The sequence below is a fragment of the Protopterus annectens genome, chromosome 3.part1, assembly GCF_019279795.1.
Source record: "Protopterus annectens isolate FY-2018-M chromosome 3.part1, PAN1.0, whole genome shotgun sequence".
NCBI classification, from domain to species: Eukaryota; Metazoa; Chordata; order Ceratodontiformes; family Protopteridae; genus Protopterus; species Protopterus annectens.
In genome coordinates, this window is record NC_056732.1 from 1406512218 (window position 1) to 1406536097 (window position 23880).

At 41.6% G+C, this 23880-nt stretch overlaps 1 protein-coding gene across 15 annotated transcripts in view; it reads right to left on the minus strand.

The window, feature by feature from the left end:
- SCRIB (scribble planar cell polarity protein) overlaps positions 1-23880 on the minus strand; it is a 2800411-nt gene that overhangs the window by 585036 nt on the left and 2191495 nt on the right. For all 15 annotated transcript variants that reach the window (XM_044067477.1, XM_044067487.1, XM_044067486.1 and 12 more), the window contains one exon: positions 21275-21437. In XM_044067477.1, the coding sequence (XP_043923412.1) occupies positions 21275-21437 (163 nt within the window). The remainder of the gene's footprint in view (positions 1-21274; positions 21438-23880) is intronic.

Consider the following 23880-nt stretch of genomic DNA (forward strand, 5'->3'; position numbering starts at 1 on the left):
CAAAAGTTGAGGAACGAATGAAAATGATATCAGATCCTATTATTAAATATGAACCCATGAAAACCTTAAAAATGAAGACTGGAAGATGTGGGTCATCTCTTGAAACAAGTTTTCCTTCTCATCAAATCTTTTAAACCCCTCAGTTGCAGAAGGGTGATAAAGAACTTCCTTGCCCTGAGGAGAATTTAAAATTCAGTTTTATCATCAGAAGACTTTGCAAACATAACCAAGAAAATCTACTCATGAATGATGCATAAGCAAGTGTCTTGGAGACCGTATCATCAGCAGCATCACAACAGTATAAGGCATGCTTAATTACATGAGAAGCAAATACAACAGAGCATTCAAAGAATTTTTCACCTCAGAAGGGGAAAGGTTATCTGTTAATTTTTTCATGTTCTCAAAAGACAGAAGTAAAAACTTTTAACATGTGAGCCTGGCAGTTTAAAATTCTGAATGTTAAAACTGGCAGAAGAAAAAAGTTTCTTTCCTAATCTGTCAAAAATGTTCCCACCCTTGTCAAAAGGGATGGGATTAGCATTAGCAATCTGTCTAGCAGAAGCAGTTTTGGATAGGAAATCACCTCAGGGTCTGCTTTAGGGTTAGAACACAAGTATTAGCAAATCTGAGGAACTCTAAAACTTCTCAGACTTCCAAGGGTCAGGCAGGTTGACTGTCAGGTAAACTGCAATCTAGCAGGAATACATTCACCAAAACAGATAAAACAGAAGCAGCAGCTGCTGATTAAGAAATATCCAACTGTAACAAAAACGCATTTGCTGGACAATACGAATTTCATTCCGATCCCACTGAAAAAAACACTTATTTTAGATAAAGTTTCAGCAAAAGAAAGGTTCTCTGAATCTGAAGTAATTCTTTCCTTGGAATCAAAACGTTCAAGTTGTGAAGGAAACCCTGAAGCATACATTCTCTCTCCAATCCCTGCACTTCTGAAAATCAGAAAGAGAAAGAAGTATTCTTCTCTTTTCTTAAGAGGAGGGAGATAGATAAATTAAAAACAGAAATGAATTTCCTAGCAAATCTTACCTGTACAACTACAGAATCCTTTTTTTTTTTTTTTTTTTTTTTTTTTTACATTTTGTATTCTTTTCCTGAGAAACTCCATTGAAAAGGAACTCAAAGGAGTCGCACTATCCCAGGGCTCAAGCTTCATTTCCTAGCTATGTAGTAGATCTTTGCTTGCCCTTCCCCAGAGACAGACAAGAAGAGTGGTTCTCCCTTCTAAGTGAAAGACCTGTACTACTAGAATTTTAGTTGAATCTAGAACAGAAACTGCTGTTAAAAAGGGATAATTAGTATAAAATATTATGCAATAACTACATGAACAGTCAGAAGTTAGAAAAGTTTGGGAAGTGAGACTGGATAAACAATTCACAAAGAAACAATGGTAGGACATATGTATGCCTCCCCGAATGTGCAACAGTCTAGGTCATAAAGATTTTAAGATTTTTACTTGAAGTGTTTGCATAGGTATTTTTATATCCCAAGAAGACACTAAATAATTTTCCTCAGAAAGATGGCAAATGCTGGAGGTGTGATGGGGAAGAAACAGCTAAACGGAAACATATAATTTGGGTGTGTAATGAGTTGGCAGACTTTAAACATTCCCTAAAGAATACTGTCAGAAAAACTAGGACAGCAAATGGATTTAACTAAGGAAATTATTTTTTGAGCTGGTGTACAGAATCTGAATTGCCTAGACATAGTAAGGTCCTGTAAGTTTAATTATGGTGGCTGCCAAAAAAAAAAAAAAAAAAAAAGAAAAAAAAAAACAATTACTAGAAAATGGAAATCAAAGTCTAAACCAACCATACTTGAAGTAGTGAATACTGTAACAGAGATTAAGAGAACTGGAAATGGGATCTTTAGAAAAGGAAGCAGCAAGTTTCACAGAAAAAATAAAAATTGTGGGAACAATACATGCAGAAAAATGTTTTGAAGGAGGAATGAGGTTTAAGGCAAGGCAGGAATTGACCAATTTTATGTAATGTTGGATTCATTACAGGTTTTACAACACTGTGTACAAGGTGCAACTGGAGTGAGGTTAGAGACTGACCACAGATAATGCAGGATACAAATCCAGTCTACACATAATTGGGAAGTGGGTTTGGCATAATGGTCAAGGTATTCACCTCAAAGGCACAAGGTACAGAATTTGATACTAACCTCAAGTTATTGGCTAGGCTTGAAATTACCCTTCAAGGCAGTTAACTTAGCATTCACCTATAAACCTATGATTATACTGTACAAAAGAATACAAGTAACTTACAATCTAATCTTTGTAACTGTGCACATGTTAATACGGTTTTGTTTTCTTTTAAATAAATACAAGTTTGCCTATGTCACAAGTGATAATTTAATAAAGGTGTTTAAAAAATAAGATAAAAAAAAAACAGTGGTTCTCCCTTCACCACAGGGAACAACCCTACAACCGCAAAACATGTCTTTACCTCAGTCCGTAGTGACTGTATGTTGTGTTGTCCAAGGAACCTAATATGGCCACAATAAAAATCACTCATCAGTGGCTGAGTAAAAGCCAGAGCCAGCCTGACACCCAAAGATTCCCTGACAACCTCCTTCTTGTGGATGGGGGAAGGAAGAACCTCCATAGGTCCAGCCACAAAGGAAGTCTCAAAAATGGTTAGTAGAGTTTGTAAGAGTCAGTAAAACCCAGTTCCAGATAAAAAGATGGTTTTGAGGTAAAGAATACAAATAAATAAACTGACTCCCCAAAAGCAACAAGTCTTGCCCTAGCACTCAAATTCTTATACAAGAGCATCCAAAAAAGTTGAAAGAAAAAAAAAAAGATTTTAACACACTGTTTCCATGGCATCTGGAGTAATAAAATACAGCGATAAAAAATAACAGTCCAAATAAAATATGCTTCCTAGCATAAACAATGGTTTCAAAAAAACAACAATAGTTTTCCCTAGAAAAATATAATAAAACATTTATCCAGAATGGGACTTATCTGGCCAGCCTAATGGATCACTAGCTGTCAATTCCACAAAGTCCACAGCAGTGCACTTCGGCGGCAAGAAAGCTTTGCATCATTTGGCACTCAAACTGCTCTTCTATGGACCTCTGCAGAGCCCCTGCAGTTAAGAGCAGGTGGAATGCATCTTTTAGCTTTGATTAGTTGGCTAGTTGGTGATATTCTTGGGCAGGCTATAACCCAAAAAGCTTAGGCCACTGCCAAAGTGATCTAATTTTGAACACAAAACTCATATCGTAATCAACAAAATTTAGCTTTATTTGTAGATGACATTGTTTTGTACTTCAGAAATCCAGAAAAGGAATTTCGGTGTTGAACATTTGGAGATGGTTTCATATCTTTCCAAGATATAACATAAATGAAGATAAAACAAAGTCTATAGAAAAAAAAATATTTACCCACACAAATGATAAGATGACGTATAGAAGTGTAAAGATTAAAAAGGATTCTGTTATGGCAGCTAAGGATATGTGAGAAGAGACTGAACAAAAAATAGATGATACAAAGTCTGACAAGCTGGAAACATTTGATTACAGATATGGATATTTAAGATACAAGCAATAGAAAAGTTTTTAGTCCCTCAGTTTCCCAAGGGTCAGACATATTGTATCAAGTAAAAGAGAAGTTTTGATGACAATAAAAAGTTGAAGGAATTTATTTGGGAAGGGAAGGTGCCAAGAATTAAGTGGGATAAGTTGATTCTCTCCACAGAACAAGGTGGTACAGCATTAGCCACTTCAGCAGTACACGGGGATAAAGCTCTTGCTACTGCCCAGCTGACCACGGTTCATCATGAGACTGATGGAGTGGCATGGAAGTGGATGGGCATGCCCACTCTGGGTAGGAAGGTACTCACTGATTCACTACCCAAGATGTCCAAAGAGAGGAGACGCCTTCGGATGCAAACAATCAGCAGTGGGTGGGGGCATATACAGCATAAATAAAATCCCCATGGACAGAAGAACAGACAAGCCAATCTCACAGAATGTCCTTAGGATCCAAAGTAGGATCCAAAGTCGGCCCCAGCAATACTGGAGTAAGTCTGGGGGGTAGAAGAATGGCTGGTAGACCTGGCATGGACATGGGGGGTCAGTACAAGTGAGGTCCAAGGGGACCCCCCCAACCCCACCCTGCAAAAAAGTGGTTTAGGATCACCTCATTTAAAGGACACTTCAGAGCTATGAGGTTGAGGCTCACATACTTAAAAGCAGAAGGTTATAAATCAAAGTGGAAATGGATGATGAAGAAATGGGGGGGGGTCAACAAAGAAGGAAAGAGTAGGATTTTTGATGCAGGTCCTTAAGGAGAGCAGCAGCAACTGTACAGAATATCATACTGATAAAGTGGAAGAAAGCATTCTAAGAACTACGCCAACAGAGGAATGGGGAAAGATTTTAACAATAGGGATGACTGCAAATAGCGGTGCAGAAAATGGGCAAAAGGAGGTTGGAATATACTGGAGAAAAGTAGTACAGGAACCAAGGTACCGGTAGGAAATAACTAGAAAGGGAACGGTAACAGAGTTGAAGCCCAACAGAAGGTTGGACTGTAGGTTAGAGACTGCCTTCCTTACCAAAGACTGAGAACAGTACAAGCAAAGAGAAAGGACTAGGGAGTGGTAATTGCAGACCAGCGCTGGCAAAAAGTTTAGCTGACTATAGAACAGAAGCTGCTGTTAAAAAAAATAAAATCAGTGCTGCAAATACAATACTGCATGATAACTATAAGAATCAATCAGAGGAGGTTAGGAACAACTGGGAAGAGAGATTGGAAAAGCAATTTACAAAGGATCAAAAGGACAAGATAAGCATGAGTCCCAAGTGTGCAACAAAGTTCAGAAGATTTAGTACTTCTGTTTTGAAGTGTTTGTACAGATACATTTACACACCAAGTAGACTTCAGAGGAATTTTCCTCAGATAAACAGCAAATGTTGGAGGAGTGATGAGAAAGAGATAACTGATAATGTTTTTAGGAATGTGACAAGTTGTAAGATTTTAAAAATTCTTTTCAGAGTACTTTTGGCATTAATTTTGGGGAGCAAATAGTTGTAGCTAACCATCATTTGTCTATTCGCTTGCTAATCTCTTTTTCTCATCATCCTCCAACTCTACAAATTTCATTACTCCTCCACCTAATCTATCATCATCAATCTTCTCTTTTCCCCACCCTTTTCTCTCTTTTAATCACTTTTCTTATTTACTGTAATGTCAATCTCTCCTTAGTTCTGTATATTTTCTACTACTAAATTTTCTCCACTTGTATTGTTACTTTGTCTACTACTCTATTAAAATGTATTTTTATCTCTATGCACTGATTACATCAGCAAATTTAATTTATGCCAGTATGACCAATTGGATGTCCTCAGACTGTTTTACTTTACTGGTTAATATTACCAGCCAACATATTTTAATTTTTTTCCTTTCTTGTGCATTATATATTTATATAGAGCTTTTTTCCCCTGGGTTTCTGCTGAAAATGAACTTGTCTAGTATGACTTTCCTAGTAAGCAAAGGCAAACATAAAAGATAAATTATTCTGAGCTGGGATATTGGATCTGAATTATTTAGACAAACTTAGTAAGGCCTTTATTAATGTTACTGTATGCCAAAAAAAAAAAAAAATTCTAGAAAACAGAAAAAAAAACTATACCAGCTGTAACTGAAGTAATGAATATTGTAAACAAGATAAAAAGAACCAGAGGTGGTATCTTTAGAAAAGCGAAGCAGCAAATTACAAAATTAATTAAAACAATGGAATGGGTGAGAATACATGAAGAATAATGTCATGGACAAGTGAGGTTTAGAGGAAGAAAGGAAATGAGAAATTTATATAATGTAGTAAATAACTATTAGGAAAAAACACACCATGTATAGAAACGATGAAAAATGTTGCTATGGCTTATCTTCTATTAATGTATGTGTATCTATGTCACTGTTTAAAATGTAATTTTAATAAAGATGTTTTAGAAAATAGGCTTGCACTACATCATGAAAAGGCAAATTCCCTATACCTGTACCAGAATCCCAGTATTGTAACTGCAATGATTTTGATTAACAGTGATCGACTAAAACAGGATGCTGGAATACTCCTGTAACAACCTGTGCATTCAACTTCAAGCATATAATCTCTTGTTTGGAATCTCTTCGTGTCCATGAAACTCTGTGCTGCTGCAAAACTGTACATAAAAGTCTAGCATTATGTACAACTACTTCATGAAGATTATTCACTACTGTGTTCTATCAGTGCTACTTCAACTTAAAGGGACAATCCCACAGTCAAATTCTGACAGAAAGAAAACTGCTTAACACCTCCTATTTGTCACAACCCACTTACGTCATTCACCAACCCTACAAATGGTTTCAGTTTACTTTATGCTGCCCTGTTTTCATTTCCTCTGGTGAACACATTTAACAATATTCAGTTCCTGTCAAAACTTTCAGTCCCCAGTCACTGGGAAACAAAGTTATTACATTTTTCTGTGTGTTTGTGGTAGGTGTGGTTAGGTAAGACTCAGTGTTTACTTTTTATGAACTTGTCAAAAAGCTTATCTTATTTGTGCAGCTCTTTATTCTGCATGGTGTAACTGTAAGCAGTACAGTCAATAGTACAGTTTAGTGAATTCATACAAAATCTTAGCAGTCTCTTGACGGATTCCCCTGACTCTAGTAAAGCAATTTCAGAATTAGTATGCAAAACTATCCACAGGTTGCTGTACTGTACAGCCCCCATTGTGACTAAACTTTGGACTTCACTGTTTCAAATGAATCTATTGCTTGAGTTACACATTTTACAGCAGGTCAGAAAACCATTACACGGTTAGTATTGAGAAATCAAAAAACAAAACATGAAAAAAGAAGACTGCTTCTACAACTGTTCGAAACTTGCAGCATTGTGATGCTTTCTACAGAGCAAGTGGCAGTCATGCATAACATCATAGCACTTGGCTAACATTCAGACATCTGCATAAAATATGAAATGAACAGAAAACTGTTTACTAAGGTTTTAGCTTTACACTGCTCATATGCTTTCCTGCGAGGTAGTAGCAGATGAGGTCATAAAATTCCTGTACGGCTACTTTTCTCTGAGGATATAAAGTACAGGTGAAACTAATGAATGACTCGGTGAGAGCTGTTGTTTGTACACCTGCAATTCGAGATGGAATTTGACCATTGAACCATCCTGTATGCACTCCCTTCCCCCAAACCCCACAGCGAAAGCTGGGACATGCCCAGAAAGCCAGACTGAAAATATAAACAAAGACCAGAATCAAAACAAAAAAATCTCTGGGACTGTCCCCTTAAGATTTGTACACCATTTTTACTATTTGAATATACCACGACTGAAAACTAATCAACACAAAATTTTCATTGCTTGATCTAGATCATAGGTGAAAAAAATCCAACCCAGTTAATAATTAAACTGCAGACAATACACATACCACACTGCCATCTGCATAAACTTTTTCCTTGTAACTAAACTGTCTGTACTTAGTGGGGATAATTTATTATACAATGACTCCTTATTACTATTCAAAAACATGCACGCTGATTGGCCCAGCCCAACCAGTGTGCCTGCTGTAAATCCCACAATATACCAACGGAAAAAAGTCCAGTCGCCAGGACTTTTTTCCGTTGGTATAAAGTGCCCCCAAACCTTTTTATTTTCATTTTTTTTTTTTTTTGCAATTAAAAAAAAAAAGAGAGAGAAAACTGAGCAACAGAGACTTTCTTTTCTCCATTGCTTCCGTTTCAAAGCACTGATGTACTGGGTATGTGTGGGAACGCAAGTCCCATATGCATGTGCAGTACATCAAAACGAAGGAGCAGTATACCACAACCGGTGGAAGAACAGTAATCCGCCATTATACAAAGACATTATTTAAGAAAAGTATTTTTTTTCTTAAATAATGTCATTGCATACCCACGGTTCCTTTTGTTTAATCACTTGGGCTTCACCCTTGTGATTAAACCACACCAACCATGGGTAAATCTTCAATATACCACACCACATTGTCGGTTATTTTCTTTATTAACTGATCTCCCCCTTGCACTTGGAATAGACAACTTCTTTACTATGGAAGTCTGAAAGAAATGCCAATATTTTTTCTTAGAATAAATTTTTACTGCAGAAAGAATACAGGCCAATTTGCTTGCATCTGTGAAAACTGCAAAGTAGGTGAGATTAGTAGACACATTATCATACGGCGTATAGTGAGTGAACTCAGCAATTTTTATAAATCTAATTTGGAAATAGAAAATATTAATAAAAAGATTAATGTGGGGACCCATTCTTGGTGGATTTCTAATTACATTTGCTCTCTTCCCATTACAATTTCCTTTGGCCTGAAGTATAGACCACTGTTTTATGACTGACATTTCAAGTTTCCGTTTCCTTCTCCCTGCCATACTCTATTTAAGAGAGTATTTCAGACTCAAAACATGAAAGCTGCATGCCTACAAAGACATACACCGTTCCTCCCATGAGCTCAGTCTCGAGTAAGAAAGCAATGTGGACAAGGAAGACAAACAGTTAAAGGTTCTAAGCCCACAAATGGAAGAGAAGATTCCTCTCTCCCATATTATGCGATACCTTAGACTCTTTGTCTGGCTGCAAAGTGCTATGGTTTCTGTGCTGAATTAATATCACACAAGACTCCATGGTATGAAGCTAGGTTAAGAACTCTTTTCAATAATGGGTTCATACAGGGCGGCCATCAACTTGTGAATTGGATAAGCCGCATCTTGATGCTTCTCAGACTTCATAAAATAGCATTTTGGGTCATGGCCTCAATAGCAGGAGGGATGGTCCAAGGCTACTCTTCCTTGCCCTCCTTCAGAAAAGCACTGAGGAATTTCTAAGGGAAATGAATGAAGGTCATGGTTCAAATCTACAGTAGACTTCATTGTGCTCAATGTTTCTCCAAAGGTGGGTTCACACTGTGGGAAAGCACGGAGGAAGGAACTAAGTATCCTTACCAGTTTTTGAGATAAAGTCTTCCAGGTCCACTGGTTTCTCAGAGAAAGCAGTGAAGAGGAAATCCTGAACTCACACCATGCCAGATCCAAAACAGTCATGCTCACACTCAAACAATGTACACAGAAACAAACATGAAAATGACAGTTGATGGCTACTGATGGCAAACAGACCTGAGAAACTTCCAAGGGCCTACTGGTAGTATCTGGCTATGCTCCCTAAGGATACACACACTGTCTTGCTCCAATAAAAACAGGCCCCACTAGACTTTATACAGTTATCTGTAGTCTAATGCTTGAATTGAGTACCTGGAATAGGAGGACTTGGATGCTTCTCATCCTACTCCACTCACCTCTGCTATAGCTGAGTGACAAAAAAGTAGAGTTTTGTACCTAACATAAATGTAGATGTCCGATAGGTATGCATCTGCAGTCATAACATATGGGTTGTCCTGCCTCAGGCAGCCCTTCGGTCGGCCGGATTCCAAAGTCTGGGTCTGGCCTCGGCTGATGTCACACTTTCCCAGACGTCAGAGCTTCTGGGGTATAAAGGCATCAGCCGACGCCATTTTCCTCAGTGTTTCTTGCCCCAGATGCCAGGTGCCCTCTAGGAAGGCTAAATTTGGATAAATGCTGAAAAGTTCCAAACAGTAGCAAAAAATATATACATATATATATATATATATATATATACAAACAAACAAATACACCATAATAGATTCCCCCAGCTAGCTGAAAGAGGGGTAAGCACCCTAGGAATACCACAGAGGGGAAGGAGGGTGGGTAATCCTGACTGCAGATGCATACCTATCGGACATCTACATTTATGGTAGGTACAAAACTGTACTATGTCCTTCAAGGATGCATCTGCAGTCATGACATATGGGTAGAATACCATAGCCAAACTGGGGGAGGAGGTACTAAGAGAAGCATGGTGTAGTTAAGATCCCCTGCAGAACTGCAGTTGCAAACCCTGCTCGGGATCTGGAGTATAAAGGTAGATTATAATGCTTGGCAAATGTATGCACGGAGCTCCAAGTAGCAGCTTCTAAAATGTCCTTGGTAGCCACCCCTCGTAGGAAAGCTGTAGTGGTGGCTGTGGCCCTTGTGGAATGAGGCCTGATATTTTCAGGAGCTGTCTTTCCATGAAAAGAGTAGCAAAAGCAAATGCAATTTCCTATCCATTTTGAGATTGTCTGTTTGGAAATTGCTCTTCCTTGCACCCCAGTTGCATATGCTACAAAAAGTTGGTCAGTTTTTCTGTTGGTTTTAGTTCTGTCCAGATAGTAGCGTAGCTGTCTGTGTATATCCAAGGTGTGCAAAAGTTTTTCTCCTTTGTTCTGTGGGCTAGGGAAAAACGTAGGCAAATGAATAGCTTGGTTCAAGGATACCCTGGATACCACCTTTGGCATGAAAGTAGGATTGGTTCTCAGTGACACTCTATCCTGGTGGAAAATAAGAAAAGGCTGCACTGCCATTAATGCCTGTAACTCGGATACTCTTCTTGCTGAAGTGATTGCCAGAAGGAAAGCAGTTTTCCAAGATAAAAACTGTAGGTCTGCTGATGCTGCTGGTTCAAAAGGAGGTAGTGTCAATTTTTCCAGCACAAAATTGAGATCCCATGCAGGTAGAGGGGGTCTCCTTGGAGGTTTAACATTTTTGATCCCTCTCAAAAATTGTCTGAGAAGAGGGTGTGAGAAGATAGGAGGATCCATATTGTATTCTGCTGAAATTGCTGAAGCATGAATCTTAATGGAAGAATAAGACAGGCCATTGTGGAACAGTTCTGCTAAGTATTCTAGGATGTGTGCTAGGTTTGCCACTGTGACATCTGTGCCCTTTGATGTGCTCCAAATGAGGAATCTCTTCCATTTAGCTGAGTATGTCTTCCTTGTGGAAGGTCTGCGAGCCTCCAGGATAATGTCCTTGACCCTCTGAGATAAAACAGTTTGGTTTGGTTTTAAGGAATTTTCCAGGCAGTTAGTTGTAATGTTTTCAAGTTTGGATGCAGGGTCTTAGGTTCATAGGTTCATACTAGGCTATCTGCCCAAGGGCATTTATAAGCCTAGCCCATCGTTACTTGGCTTTCGCCACCCCTTTAGTTTGAATAAAACTATGCCTATTATTTTGCTGTGCCTCTGTCAAGCAGCGACACTGAAGTAATCCCTGGGGTATATCTGCGATCCCCCATCCATTGGTCAAGATTCCTCTTGAACAAGGCCAGCGAGGTGCTCTGCCTCACATGTACCGGGATTTTGTTCCACAGCATAGGGAGTCTCTGGGTGATGAATCTGTCCCTCCAGCACGTTCTATTAATAACCGTGTCAAGGTTTAAGTCTCCCGCCCTTGTGGTTCTGAGGGATCTAGATTTTTTGAGGTGAAGCATATTCATCAAATCAGGGTTTGACATGGCCTCTGAGCAAGCGGTACGAGACTGAATAGAGCTGGAGTTCTTTCAGTCGGGCAGCATAAGACATATTTTTGAGACCCTTTATCCTTTTGGTGAGGAACTTTTGGGGCCTTTCCAGCTGCTGCAGGTGTCGGGTCAGATACATTCCGAATGGGGCATTGTACTCAATCATAGGTCTAATGAGTGATGAGTACAGGGGGACGATGACCTCCCTTGATCTAGATGTGAATCCCTTCATGATCAGGTGGGCAATGTAGAAGGTTTTCCTAACTACTTTAGCAACATGAGTGTCAAACGAAAGGCTACTGTCAAACCTGGGTCCCCAGATCCCTGATGACTTCTTCTGTGCTCAGTGGATTACCACCTATATGGTAGCTAGGGGTAACCTTGTTTTTCCCGAAGGGTATGACTATGCATTTCTTGGCATTTAACTTTAGGCCATGGCTCTGGCACCAGTTATCCGTTTCTGTGAGGCCCTTCTGAAGGATATCTGTGTCAGATGTGTTTTCGACTATGGCGCCCAGTTTGCAGTCATCTGCAAACTTTGTCAGCCATAACCCTCCTGTGTTTGCTTGTACTTCAGAAAAGTACATGCCGAACAAGAGTGGACCCAGGACTGAGCCCTGTGGGACACCACTTGTGACAGGCTTTGAGGCTGACATGGCTCCAGCAACTCTGACCCTGTGGGTTCTGTCACTTAGCCAGTTTGCAACCCATCTTGTGATGTATGGGTTTACATTCAAGCTGATGAGTTTTTCGATGATACCTGAATGGGGTATTGTGTCGAAGGCCTTTGCCAGGTCAAGGTAGGCTGTATGGACTGCCTTTCCCTCATCAATGGCCTTGGTGACTGTTTCGAAAAAGTCAACCAAGTTTAAAAGGCATGATCTGCCTTTGACAAAGCCAAACTGGGTTGGATCCAAAGTCTGCAAGTTCCCTATGTCTTTATTTATGAGTTCCATTATGATCCTCTCCATGGCTTTGCAGATAAGGCTTGTCAAGCTAATGGGACGGTAATTTCCAGGGTCGGTGGAGGCACCGCCCTTGTGAAGTGGGACCACAGTCGCGTGCGCCACTCCTTGGAGTGCGTATCCTGAGGTGAGGCTAAGATTAAACAGCTGTCCTAACTGCGGGTTTAATTCCTCATTGAGTTCGTGGAGCACACAGCCGGGGACACCATCCGGTCCCATGGATGCTGTGTTTTTGCTTTGGAGAGAGCAGTTCTCACCTGGGCGTTGGAGATGTTTGGGGGTTCCAATCCTCTGGTATAGATATCTCTCCTTTTGGGGAAGGGGAGAAGTTTGCACTGAACCTGTCAGCCAGTATGTTGGCAATGTGTGTAGGTTCAGTAATCTTCACATCATTTTGAACTAATTCTGAGCATATCTGGGAGTTTCCTCCTAGGTTTCTAACATAGCTAAAGAAGGCCTTATGATTGTCTTTTGAGTCCTTGGTGATTTTTCTCTCAAAATTTGCCTTGGATGATTTTATGAGAGCTCTTAGTTTTTACTTATAATGATCAAAGGTGTCTTACCTTTCAAGGATTTTGCTCTATCTTGTAGTAGCTTCCTCGTTTTGTTGTAGAGCTTGTTTATGGCTGGGGTCCACCAGACTGGACGCTTGCCTTTGGTACAAAGAGTCTTAGTTTTGTTTGGGATTGCCTGATCCATGCAGTCCTGTAGGTGCTGGTAGAAGGCATTTGTAAGTGATTCAGCGGTTTGAGTAATGTTTACCACTGGCTCAGGGGCCTTAAAGGAGACCACACTAGTTTTTAGAAGTGTGAAGTCGGCTTTTGAGAAGTTTTTCACTGTGGCGGGATGAGGACCTCCAGCGAGATTAGTTTATGATCTCATCTCACCAGTGAGGGGTATACTTCCGGTGTTGAACATTGTGATCCCATGTTCGTGATGATGAGATCAAGTATGTTTTCTCCTCTTGTGGGGATGGTGACTAGTTGTTCCATGGCATTTGAGTTTATGAACTCCAGGAACCTTTGGGCTAGAGTGTTTGGGCTTGAGTAGTGTTCCCAGTCTATATTAGGGTAGTTGAAGTCACCTAGTATGATGGTGTTTGGAGATACATTTATCCCTCCATTGTTTTCAGGAAGGCCATGTGAGGTTCCTGAGTTTGAGAGGGTGGCCTGTAACATGCTACAAATTGCAGAGCAGTCTTGCCTATGGTTAATTGCACCTGGATGGTCTCCGATGCATCGTCGTTGCCACCAACCTTGAGGTGTGGGTGTCCTTTATGAATATGGACACCCCTCCTTTCTTGGTGTTGTCCGGATTTTGGGGCGGAGCATGATATGAGGTGAAACCTGCTAGTGCTGGGGTGCTCTCAGGAGCCTTGAACCAGGTTTCTGTCACAGCACAGACATCGATGTTCTCCATACTGAGAAGGGCCTCGAGTCGTGCATCTTGAGATTGAGACTTCTGGCATTGAGCAGCATTACCCTTAGTTTTTACTTTTTGTGTTCTAGGGTGGTAGGTTTAGAATTTGAGCCTTGCCTAAAAAGGCACTATGGGGGTGCCAAGAGCCTTTGCCAATATCCGGAAGCCTAGGGGTGACAGGTGCAAGCCGTCCCTTGAAGCAGCGTGGCTTGTCCAGCATGTCATCCCAGGCAGACAGACATTGGATCCCCTTTGAATGACACCAGAATTTAAGCCAATTATTAAAGCTGATCATCTTATCACTGTATTGTGGCATCATTCTAGGTGAAGGTAGGATACTGCTCAAGGTCAGGGTCATACCTGCCTGGGCTACATAATCAGAGAGCTCCTCAATGTCTCTTTTCATGTAGTCCAAGGAGGTGCGTCTCAGGTCGTTGACACCAGCGTGGACAATGACTGAGTCGTACTTGTACCTGCTGTTGAGAGACCTGAGTGCTTGTGTTATGTGGCGGATTCTAGCCCGACAGGCAGCTTACTGTGACCTTCTCCTTACTCAGTCTGGTGAGCGGGACGTCAGTGTGTCTGACTATGGAGTCACCTATGACAAGTATGTTTGGTGTTGTATTTGGCCTTAAGGGCAGTGACTGCTTTGCACACTGATTTTGTTGTTTATGTGTTGTTTGTGTGGTGTATTGAGTTTGCAGTTGCTTGGGTGTCTGCTTTGGAGGCCTCTGCTGTTTAGGTAAATTTTACTCAGAGCCTCCGAGTATGTCTTAGTGTGTTTATGTGTTTGATTCAGTGGTGTGGTTGAGTTATGTGAGACTGGTATTGTGGTGTGTGTAGTTGCCTTCTCCTCCTGCCTGGTCTTGTCAGTCCTGAGTTGAGAGAGCTCAGCCTCCAGTCTGGCTAAATAGCTGCATCTCTCACAAGTGTTAGTGTTACGTGGGAGGAGGAGAGGGTTGTCCGTGTACATGAGGCAATTGTAACATTGTCTCAGAATTCCCAGATTCACCAACTGGGCAGGAGAGGACGCCAGCATCTGACCCTTCGACATGCTAGAAAGAATTATGAGTTAGTATGAGACAGAAAAGTAGTGGGCTTAGCAGGGAAGTGGGCACTCCTGGGGGGTTTTGCTAGTGAGAGATTTGTATAATATAGGAGTGCTTGACCTGCAAAGAGAATGCTTATAAGACAAAAAATTGTTCTGCATTAGAAGAAGAGGCCATAGGGGTAGAGGCCATGAGTTCGCCTGAGACATGCTTCTCAGTAGCGGATACCAGTGTTGTCTTGGCCAGTCCGGAGCTATTAGTATCACCTTTGGCTGTTCCTCCCTGATCTTCAGTAGAACCTTGTACATCAATGGGAGAGGTGGAAAGGCATATACTGTTAGGGCATTCCAGCTGAATGAGAGAGAGTCCACCCTCCAGGCTTGTGGGTGGTATGTTCTTGAGCAGAATTTCTTCAGTTGGTGGTTGAGTGGGGAGGCGAACAGATCTCTCTGGCATTCCCCATTTCTTTGTTATGAGTTTGAAGATGTCTGGATGCAGCATCCATTCGTGAGCATCCGTGGTAGTTCTGCTTAAGCTGTCTGCTAGTGAATTCTCTTTTCCTGGTACAATTTGGCCTGCAGCTGGATATTGAGATTCAGGCATAGGTTCCACAGATCCATTGCCATCCGGCATAGAGGGTAGGAATGTGTGCCTCCCTGTTTGTTTATGTACCACATGACCGTGGTGTTGTCTGTCCTTATTAACAGATGTCCTTGCTGGAGGAATGGTTTGAATGCCTCGATTGCATGCTTCACTGCCAGCATCTCCTTCTGGTTTATGTGCATGCTTAGCTGTCCTTGAGGCCATAGGCCTTGGATACATTGTCCTCCATGTGTGCTCCCCATCCTAGGTCTGAGGCGTCCGTGGTGATGGTCTGCCTTGGTTTTGGTTTGTTGAAAGGCAACCCTCTGTTGGACTGGCAGGCCTGAGCCCACCACAGGAATTCCTTTTGAAGGCATGGAATGATTGGTATCAAGGTTTCTAGACAGTGCCTGTGTTGAGACCATACATTCCTTAAGTACCATTGTAATTTCCTCATATGCAGCCTGGCATGTGGGATCAAGATTATGCAGGATGCCATGTAACCCAGGGCCTGCAGGACTTTCCTTGCAGTAAGCTGAGTTTGTCTTGTCAAAGTCATGAAGTAATCTGGAAGTTGTTTTTGTTTTTCTTCTGTGAGAAAAGCCATCTGAGTGATTGTGTCCAGATCTGCACCCAAAAAGGTTATCCTTTGGGCTGGCACAAGTCTTGACTTTTGGATGTTGACTGTGTATCCCAAGGCCTGTAGCAGGTGTATGACATAGGCCAAGTCCTTTAACAATTTTGTCTTGTTGTCTGCTTGTATTAGGCAGTCATCCAGGTATGGGTAGATTTGAATTCCCTGAAGTCTGCAATGTGCAATTACTGATGCCAGGCATTTCGTGAATACTCTGGGCACAGTAGATAAGCCAAAGGGCAATGCTGAGAATTGATAATGCTCTGATCCTGCAAGAAATCTGAGGTGTCTTCTGCAATCTGTTCGGATAGGGACGTGCAGGTATGCCTCCTTGAGATCTAGAGTCACCAGCCAAGACTCCTTGCCCAACATGGGAAGAAGTTGCTGTAGGGTCAGCATTTTGAATTTTGGCACAATGAGATATGTGTTCAGTGCGGACAAGTCGAGAATAGGCCTCCATTGGTTTTCTTTTCTTGGTACAAGGAATAGTCTGGAGTAAAATCCTTGGCCTTGTTCCATAGATGGTACCCTTTCTATCGCTTTCATCTGTAGTAAATTGTTGATTTGTCTTAAAGCCTCTGCCTTCTGGTTTGGTGGAAGGTTTGGCATTCCGCTCCTTTTTGGTAAAGTGTGGAAGTGGAACCTGTATCCTTTGTCTATTGTTTGCAATGTCCATGTGTCCTTTGTAATGCAATGCCAGTTTTTCGAGAATAAAGCCAGCTTTCCGCCCAAGGGAGCTTCCAGTTGATCCCTCATAGGCGGAATCAGAGTCAAGTCATTGTGTCTGTCCTGTGGTAGTGGTTGTAGTTGCAGCTGTGGCACTACTCCTCTGGTTGGCAGGCTGCCACTGACGGCCCCTGTAGGCACCCTTTGATTGACCTCTGCCTCTAGGGTGTCTATTCCTGCCCCTCTGTGCTCTGGAGGTGTCTGGAAAGGACCAATTCTTTGTAGGCCAGTTTCTGCTGAACCTCGGAGGTTGGACCTGCAGAAATTCCTTTACTGTTTGCACAGATTTTGCTTTTTCTTCCACTTTCTTTAGAATCTCCTGTGCAGGGGAGCCAAATAAATTTTGTTTCTCCATTGGAGCATCGAGGAGTTTAGCCTTGACATGGTCTGGCAAGGATTGCTCTTTTAGACAGGCATGCCTACGAATTACTGCCCCAGTCATAGCTGATCTAAATGAAGCCTCCAGTGCATCATAGCCACATTTTAAAAAATGATTACTAACCTGCTGAGAGTTGTGTACCAAATCCTGAAGGGATTTACGGTCTAAACGTTCAGGAGAAGAAAGCTTCTTATTCAGCTGATCTAACAAAAATTCTTGGTACTGTATCATATGGAATTGACAGTTTAATGCCCTGGCAGAAAGAGTAGCAGATGTATAAACCTTTTTACCCCATCTCTCTAATGCTCTAGACTCTCTTTCAGAGGGTAGGGGATTTTTGGCACATCATCAATTACAGTTAGAACAGTTGGTATGGCTAAGGGCCTATGCTGGGGCAGATGCAAAAATGTCCTTAATCTTTTTCTAGAATCAGAAAAATCCTGACCCTGCCATTGAAAGTGCTCCCTCATGGAGTGCAAAGTCTCCCCAAAGGAAAATTCTTCAGGTGGGGAGGCCGAAGGAATAGAATCTTCTGCATCTGAATCCTCATAAGGCGAGTAGGCCCCTTCCTGATGGTCTGAAAAATCTGATCCATCCGTGGAGTAATCAGAGAAGAGAGGTTCAGAGGGATCAGTCCTGGGCCTTTTGTCTGGTGGAGGTTGGGAGGCCCTGTCTGGGTGAGGTTGGGAACCCCTAATTAAGGATATAAGGTCCTCAGCAAGACTGAGAATCTGAGAACTTGAGGAAGGCCTCTGTGAAGTAGATTTGGCAGGCAAAGCTTTTGAAAGTTTGGCAGCTTTAGCCCTGGAGAAGGCCTTAATAGACATAGAAGCTGGGGGCCTAGCTGCCCCACGTGCAGGTGTAGAAATGTCCAAAGGAATGGTGTCAGACAAATCTTGAGCACTAACTTCGGTAGGGATATCTGAAGCCGACTCAGCCGGGGCCTCTCTGGCCTCGGTTGTCGGAAGTATGGTTTCGGTCATAGTAAGAACCGAGTACTCTGTTTCGGCCAAAACCGAGACACTTGCGGTAGGCCTAGCTGTGGTTTCAGCGGAAACCGCGGGCCGCGACTGTCTGTCCTTTTCCTTGCGTTTTTTGGCCATATGCGTAGTCGGAGTCTCCGACGGCATTTTATATGCAAAATCAGTTCCAAAAAATTCTTCTGCAAACTCCGACCGACGTCTAAGAGTCCGTCGGTTGAAGGAGGCACAGGCTAAACAAGCTGATACGTCGTGGTCTGGGCCTAAGCAAGGAAGGCAGTAAGAATGGAAATCCTTATGAGGTATTTGTTTCCCACAAGTTAAACAATTATTTACTTTGTCTGACATCGGCTGAGGCAAGAAAGAGTCCCCAACGGGTACCAGCTTTACAAGTCTTCGGTAGCTGAAATCTCTGGATCTGACCGACCGGCACTTGCGAACAGCTTCTGCTTCGGGCACCGCGCGGCAAGAAAGACTGGGGAAAATGGCGTCGGCTGATGCCTTTATACCCCAGAAGCTCTGACGTCTGGGAAAGTGCGACATCAGCCGAGGCCAGACCCAGACTTTGGAATCCGGCCGACCGAAGGGCTGCCTGAGGCAGGACAACCCATATGTTATGACTGCAGATGCATCCTTGAAGGACATCATGAACTAGCACCACCACTAAGTATCCTTTTCAATCATAGCCTAACCACAGGTTTTGTCCCTGTGGAACAAAGAGCAGCTAAAGTTATTCCCCTCCACAAAGGTGGCCTAGCAACAGACCTGGGGAATTACAGACCCGTAAGCTTGAGCAGCCTCATCTGTAAGGACACCGAACATATTAGGGACCTCATAAAGACATAGGTGACCTTCAAACCCTGTTTCTTACCCAATTTGTCTTCATGAAGGGCAGATCCTGCCTGTTAAATCTGGTGGATTTCTTTGAAAGTGTGATCAGAGCCACTGACGAGGGCAAATCTGTGCACACAGCATACCTCGACTTGGCAAAGGCTTTCAACACAATCCCACTTTCAGGCATTACCAATAAACTTAGCAAACTGAATGTATACCTCTTTGTTACAAGACAGGTTGCCAACTGGTTCACGAACTGGACACACACACCATCAAATTGGGTGACTCCACATCAACCAGCAGACCTGTTACCAGTGGGGTGTCACAGAGGTTAGTGCTGGCCCCCCTATTGTTTGGTACATACTTCTCAGACGTTCAGGTCAAAACTAAAGGGTTGTGGCTGACCAAGTCTGCAGATGACTGCAAATTAGGTGCAATCACTGAATCCCCAAATGATGTAGGTATACTCCAGCAGCATCTCACACAGACCATCGACTGGTGCATTAGTCACAGTCTCAAACTGAATGCAAAGAAATGCACAGAAACCACAAAAAATCACTGTCCAGAAAAAACACAGCACGGAAAGCAAGAAAGAAGTAACAAGGAAGATTCCTTTAATCCAACAAAATGTATGTTCTGGTACCTTGGCAATTCACCTTCATAGAACCGTGCTGTGTTTTTTCTGCAAAGAAATGCATCATCATTCCCTTAAGCACAAAATGCCCCTTCTCAATGACAACACCCCAAGTACTCATGAAGTAAGAGACCTGGGATCACAGGTTGACCGTGACTTTAACTTCGACCACCATGTGTCTACCATTGTAAGGAAAGCTTTTCAAGTAGCTCACTTGATTAGTAAAGGCACTGACTTGAAAGCAAAAGAAGTCATATCCCCCCTATACTCGGTACTTATCTGGCCCATAATGGAGTATAATGCCTCATTCGGTATAAAACCATACTAAGCAGATGCAGCAATTAGAGACAGCTCAGAGATTTCTAACAAGAAGATCAAGTATGTGCCTTGCAAGGACTGACTAGAGTCCCTGTCACTATACTTCATATCGTATAGACTTCTTAGGGGAGACTTATGCCTGACCTACAGATCAGCCCAAAACCCAAACCTAATGAACTTGCTGCTTATCCATAAATCAAACGGGTCTGAGACTACTCATTCTAGGGACTTAAATATGGCCTGATACTTAAACAAGACATGCTGGAGGGACAGATTTATCTCCCAGCGACTGCCACGTCTTTGGAACAGGCTACCAATTCATGTGAAACGGAGCACTTCTCTGACACTGTTCAAGAGGAACCTAGACAAGTGGAGGGGGCACTGTAAATTCTTACCAGGGACAGTGTCCACATTCCTCCTAGATATGGGCAGTCATCACTAAATGCAATCTTGGGTATTGTATTGACTTAGTACATCTAAAGTATTACATTGGGTTGAAATTGCTAGGGTTAAAATGACCTCTGGGTTGATAGCCTAGTAATCTCCTATGATCCTACGCACTCTGGTCAGCTTGGGTGACCAATGAAAAGGTTAGTTCCTACATCCTGGGACCAAGAAAATTGGTCAGGAATGCACCGCCACCAGGCCTCTATCTGCTGAAGTGGGCACAAACACAAGCCTTTATTAGACAAAGGCACATTTGTGACAAACACACAGGGAAAAAAAAAGGATCATCTCAGCAATAATCTTCCTCCAAGAAGGTGTGGTCAGTGTACACATTCATTTTTTGGCCTTTTTTATGGTGCTTTGGACAAAGATCTGTAACTGTGTGCATGACCTTCACACTGAATCCTGAGCTAGGCACTCTGCTGCCATTCTACAAGTAATGAGAAAGACCAGCAGTGTCTCTAGTCTAGGTCTACAAGGCTGGGCTGAACTGCTGAAACTTATCACAGTTTCAGGTCAAGCTTCTCTCCCACGGAGTCCATACAAAGCTGGTGAAAAGCAGCTGCCCAACATTGAAGGTTTCTATGACTTCTTCTTTGACAAACTCCAGTAATGAGATTTGAAATAAAATGTCAGAAAAGAAATGCAATGTTCCTGGTTACGTGCGCTGTTTGTGTGAAGTGTTGTACTGTAATGTGCACAGGTCTCCTGATAATGTGATTTTTCAGAGATAAAATGCTGAACTGGAACAAAAAAAATGATAAGGGGGTTTTAGAGGCCACACTAGTACTTCTTAAATGTCAAATTTCTAGCTACACTTACAGGCCTACAGTCAATGAGTGAGTCAATGCAGATTTATTTCATGATGACCATTTACTAGATAAGTCCTTATACTGTCTTACCTTCTTCCTCCTTCATTTTTTTCAAATCATCCTCTGCCACTAAACAGACCCGTTTGGGGGTTTTCTCAGTCTGCTGTTGCTTCACTTCAATCTCAAAGTATTTCTGCCTTTCTCTGAAAGACCTCTGCTCAGGACTGTCCAAGCCACTTGGAGAAGAAGGCAACTGCAACACAAAAAGATGACAACAAATATGTAAATATAAAACCACTGGGACATAAGAATTCTCATTCTATACCAAAGACAATGTAGTGGGGCTATTTAATGACATCTAGAAAAATGTGAAATCATACCATAGTTAATCTAGCACTAGTTCCCTTAGAAAGTTAGTGACCCTGTAGGTACCCGACTTCCCATTAGTCTGAGCAATGAATGGTCAATATACAACTGTGATGCAGTGCTCCATTTCATATTTATGCTCCCTGTATATACCTTCCTTTTCTTTTGTTCTCTCTCTTAACGTTTACTTTGTTCCATATTTAGTCTCATGCACAGACTACCATAGTGCAGCAGAAACAGCACACACAAATTGTAAATATATTCATACATTACAAACAGAAATAAGAGTACCGCAATCATATCATCAAATGAGAATAATTTGTGAAAGGCATACAAATACCTAGATCTGTAAAAAAAAAAAATACATGTCAATTTCGAACTGTCACACTGACTCAAATTGATCTCTGCACTGCACGGTGTTGACATTACCGCTGCAGCTAAGAACCAGCTGCAGAAACACTGTACTTCTACAGCTGAAGGGGGCACTGCACTGATAACTAGTCCGATCAATACTGAATATAAGGAAGTGATTACCTCTTTAGACCTCGATGATATTCCAAGTTTTTCCACAAAGTAAATTATTTTTATTCATTACATAATGTATTTCTAAAGTAGGCAGTCTTCATGCATGGTGGCTTTTTGCCATGCCAGCAGCAGCACACCACCTGTTCTCTATCAAAACCAAGGTCCACTTGTATTTACTTAAATTTGTTTACTGGAGTAGAACACTGAATAATGGTAAATTACAAGGTCAGTAGGGCTAGCCAAATGCTGCTGGTTATATAGATTTCCTTTGTCACATTTTGACCCATAGCATTACTGCAGACCCTTCTTTCCAAACATCATTCCTTTAAATCAATAACTTACATGTATTTTTTACCATGAGATTTACTAGGCTGCCTACATATTAAGCACCTACAAAGGTGAAACTTTACCCTTAATCACAGCCTTCACAGAATAAAAAGGGAAAACAGCAGAAAACAAGAAAGGAGTTTTTAAAACAATACAAGGGCAAGCTCAGAGTTGTTGTTTTCACATACACCATTTCTCATGTACTTCTTCCAACCTTGCCTGCTCAAACCCCTTCTTTATTCTTCTCTTTCAGACCGATTTTCTACTTTTCCCTTCCACTCATTTCCTGTTCCTAAATTTATTCCATAGTACTCACTACTACTTTTATAGTCAGAGAATTTCTCACTTTCAACTTGGTCACACAGCCTTTTTGGTGAGCAGCATTATTACACACAATAGCACATCTAGCATACTGGCCTTTCCTTACTTAGCTCTTCCCCCAAGAAAAACATACTTTTTGTTAAGGCTTTAGCTTCTTCACCAGTTGTTGTAGCTCCTTTAAGTTATCCAGCTATCTGCAACTCCAGAAAATATGAACTAATTCTTCCCTCCCCTGTTCTGTATCACACCTCTAGCAATTTCCTCTCGTGTTGGTAAACATCTTTTGTAACCTATTCCAGATAAAAAAGTATTTGTGCAAATATTACCAGGCAAAAATTTTAAATTTCCTGGATGCTAAAGCTTTAGCTGGTAGCAACCACACTGCCTTCCATCTTTGGGGCTGCATTTTTCTGTCAGCTATTCTTTCCTTGGCTTCCTTAAAACACTGCATTCTATACTCATCATCATCTTGCAGTACACTTTATAACTTAGCTATCTATTTATTAAGTTCCCTTTCCTCATGTATTTTACCCCCTTCACTAACTGTGACCATTATTCCTCCTTTGCCCATTGCCAATTTACATGTTCAACTTCTCAAAGCAAATTATCAAGCGTTTTCTCCAAACCTTGATGCAGCTCAACAATTTCTCTACATTTCCACCGACCTTTTATCTCTCCCTTTCAATCACCTGATCCTAGTACTTCCAACCTTTTGCATTATTTTTCCACTTCCATGCCTTTATCCTCTACATCTCTTCCACACCTTGCTAGTTTGTTCATCTGGTACCAGCAATGGATGCCTCAGTCTTTCTCGATTAACCATCCCAAAAAAGGCCTCCATTATATCAAGTTATTCTACAGCTAAGCATCTCTCTTTCTTTTATCATTTCCTTTCAAATTGCCTGGCAGCTTGCATTCTGACACTGGTCTACACTCATCAACTGAACAGTTTGCAAGTACTTCTGTATGTCTGGAATCCCAATCCCCCATTTTTCTTTCTTGCCGATATTTTTTTTTCCATGCAATCCCGCTTGGTGCTCCAACACATAAAAAGAGTTCCCATCCAGTTCTTTAGCATACCCAGGATTTTTCATCTATGAGGGATCAGAAAGCTTGCCCAAAATATAACGTGGTAAAATATGCCAGTGTATAACCTG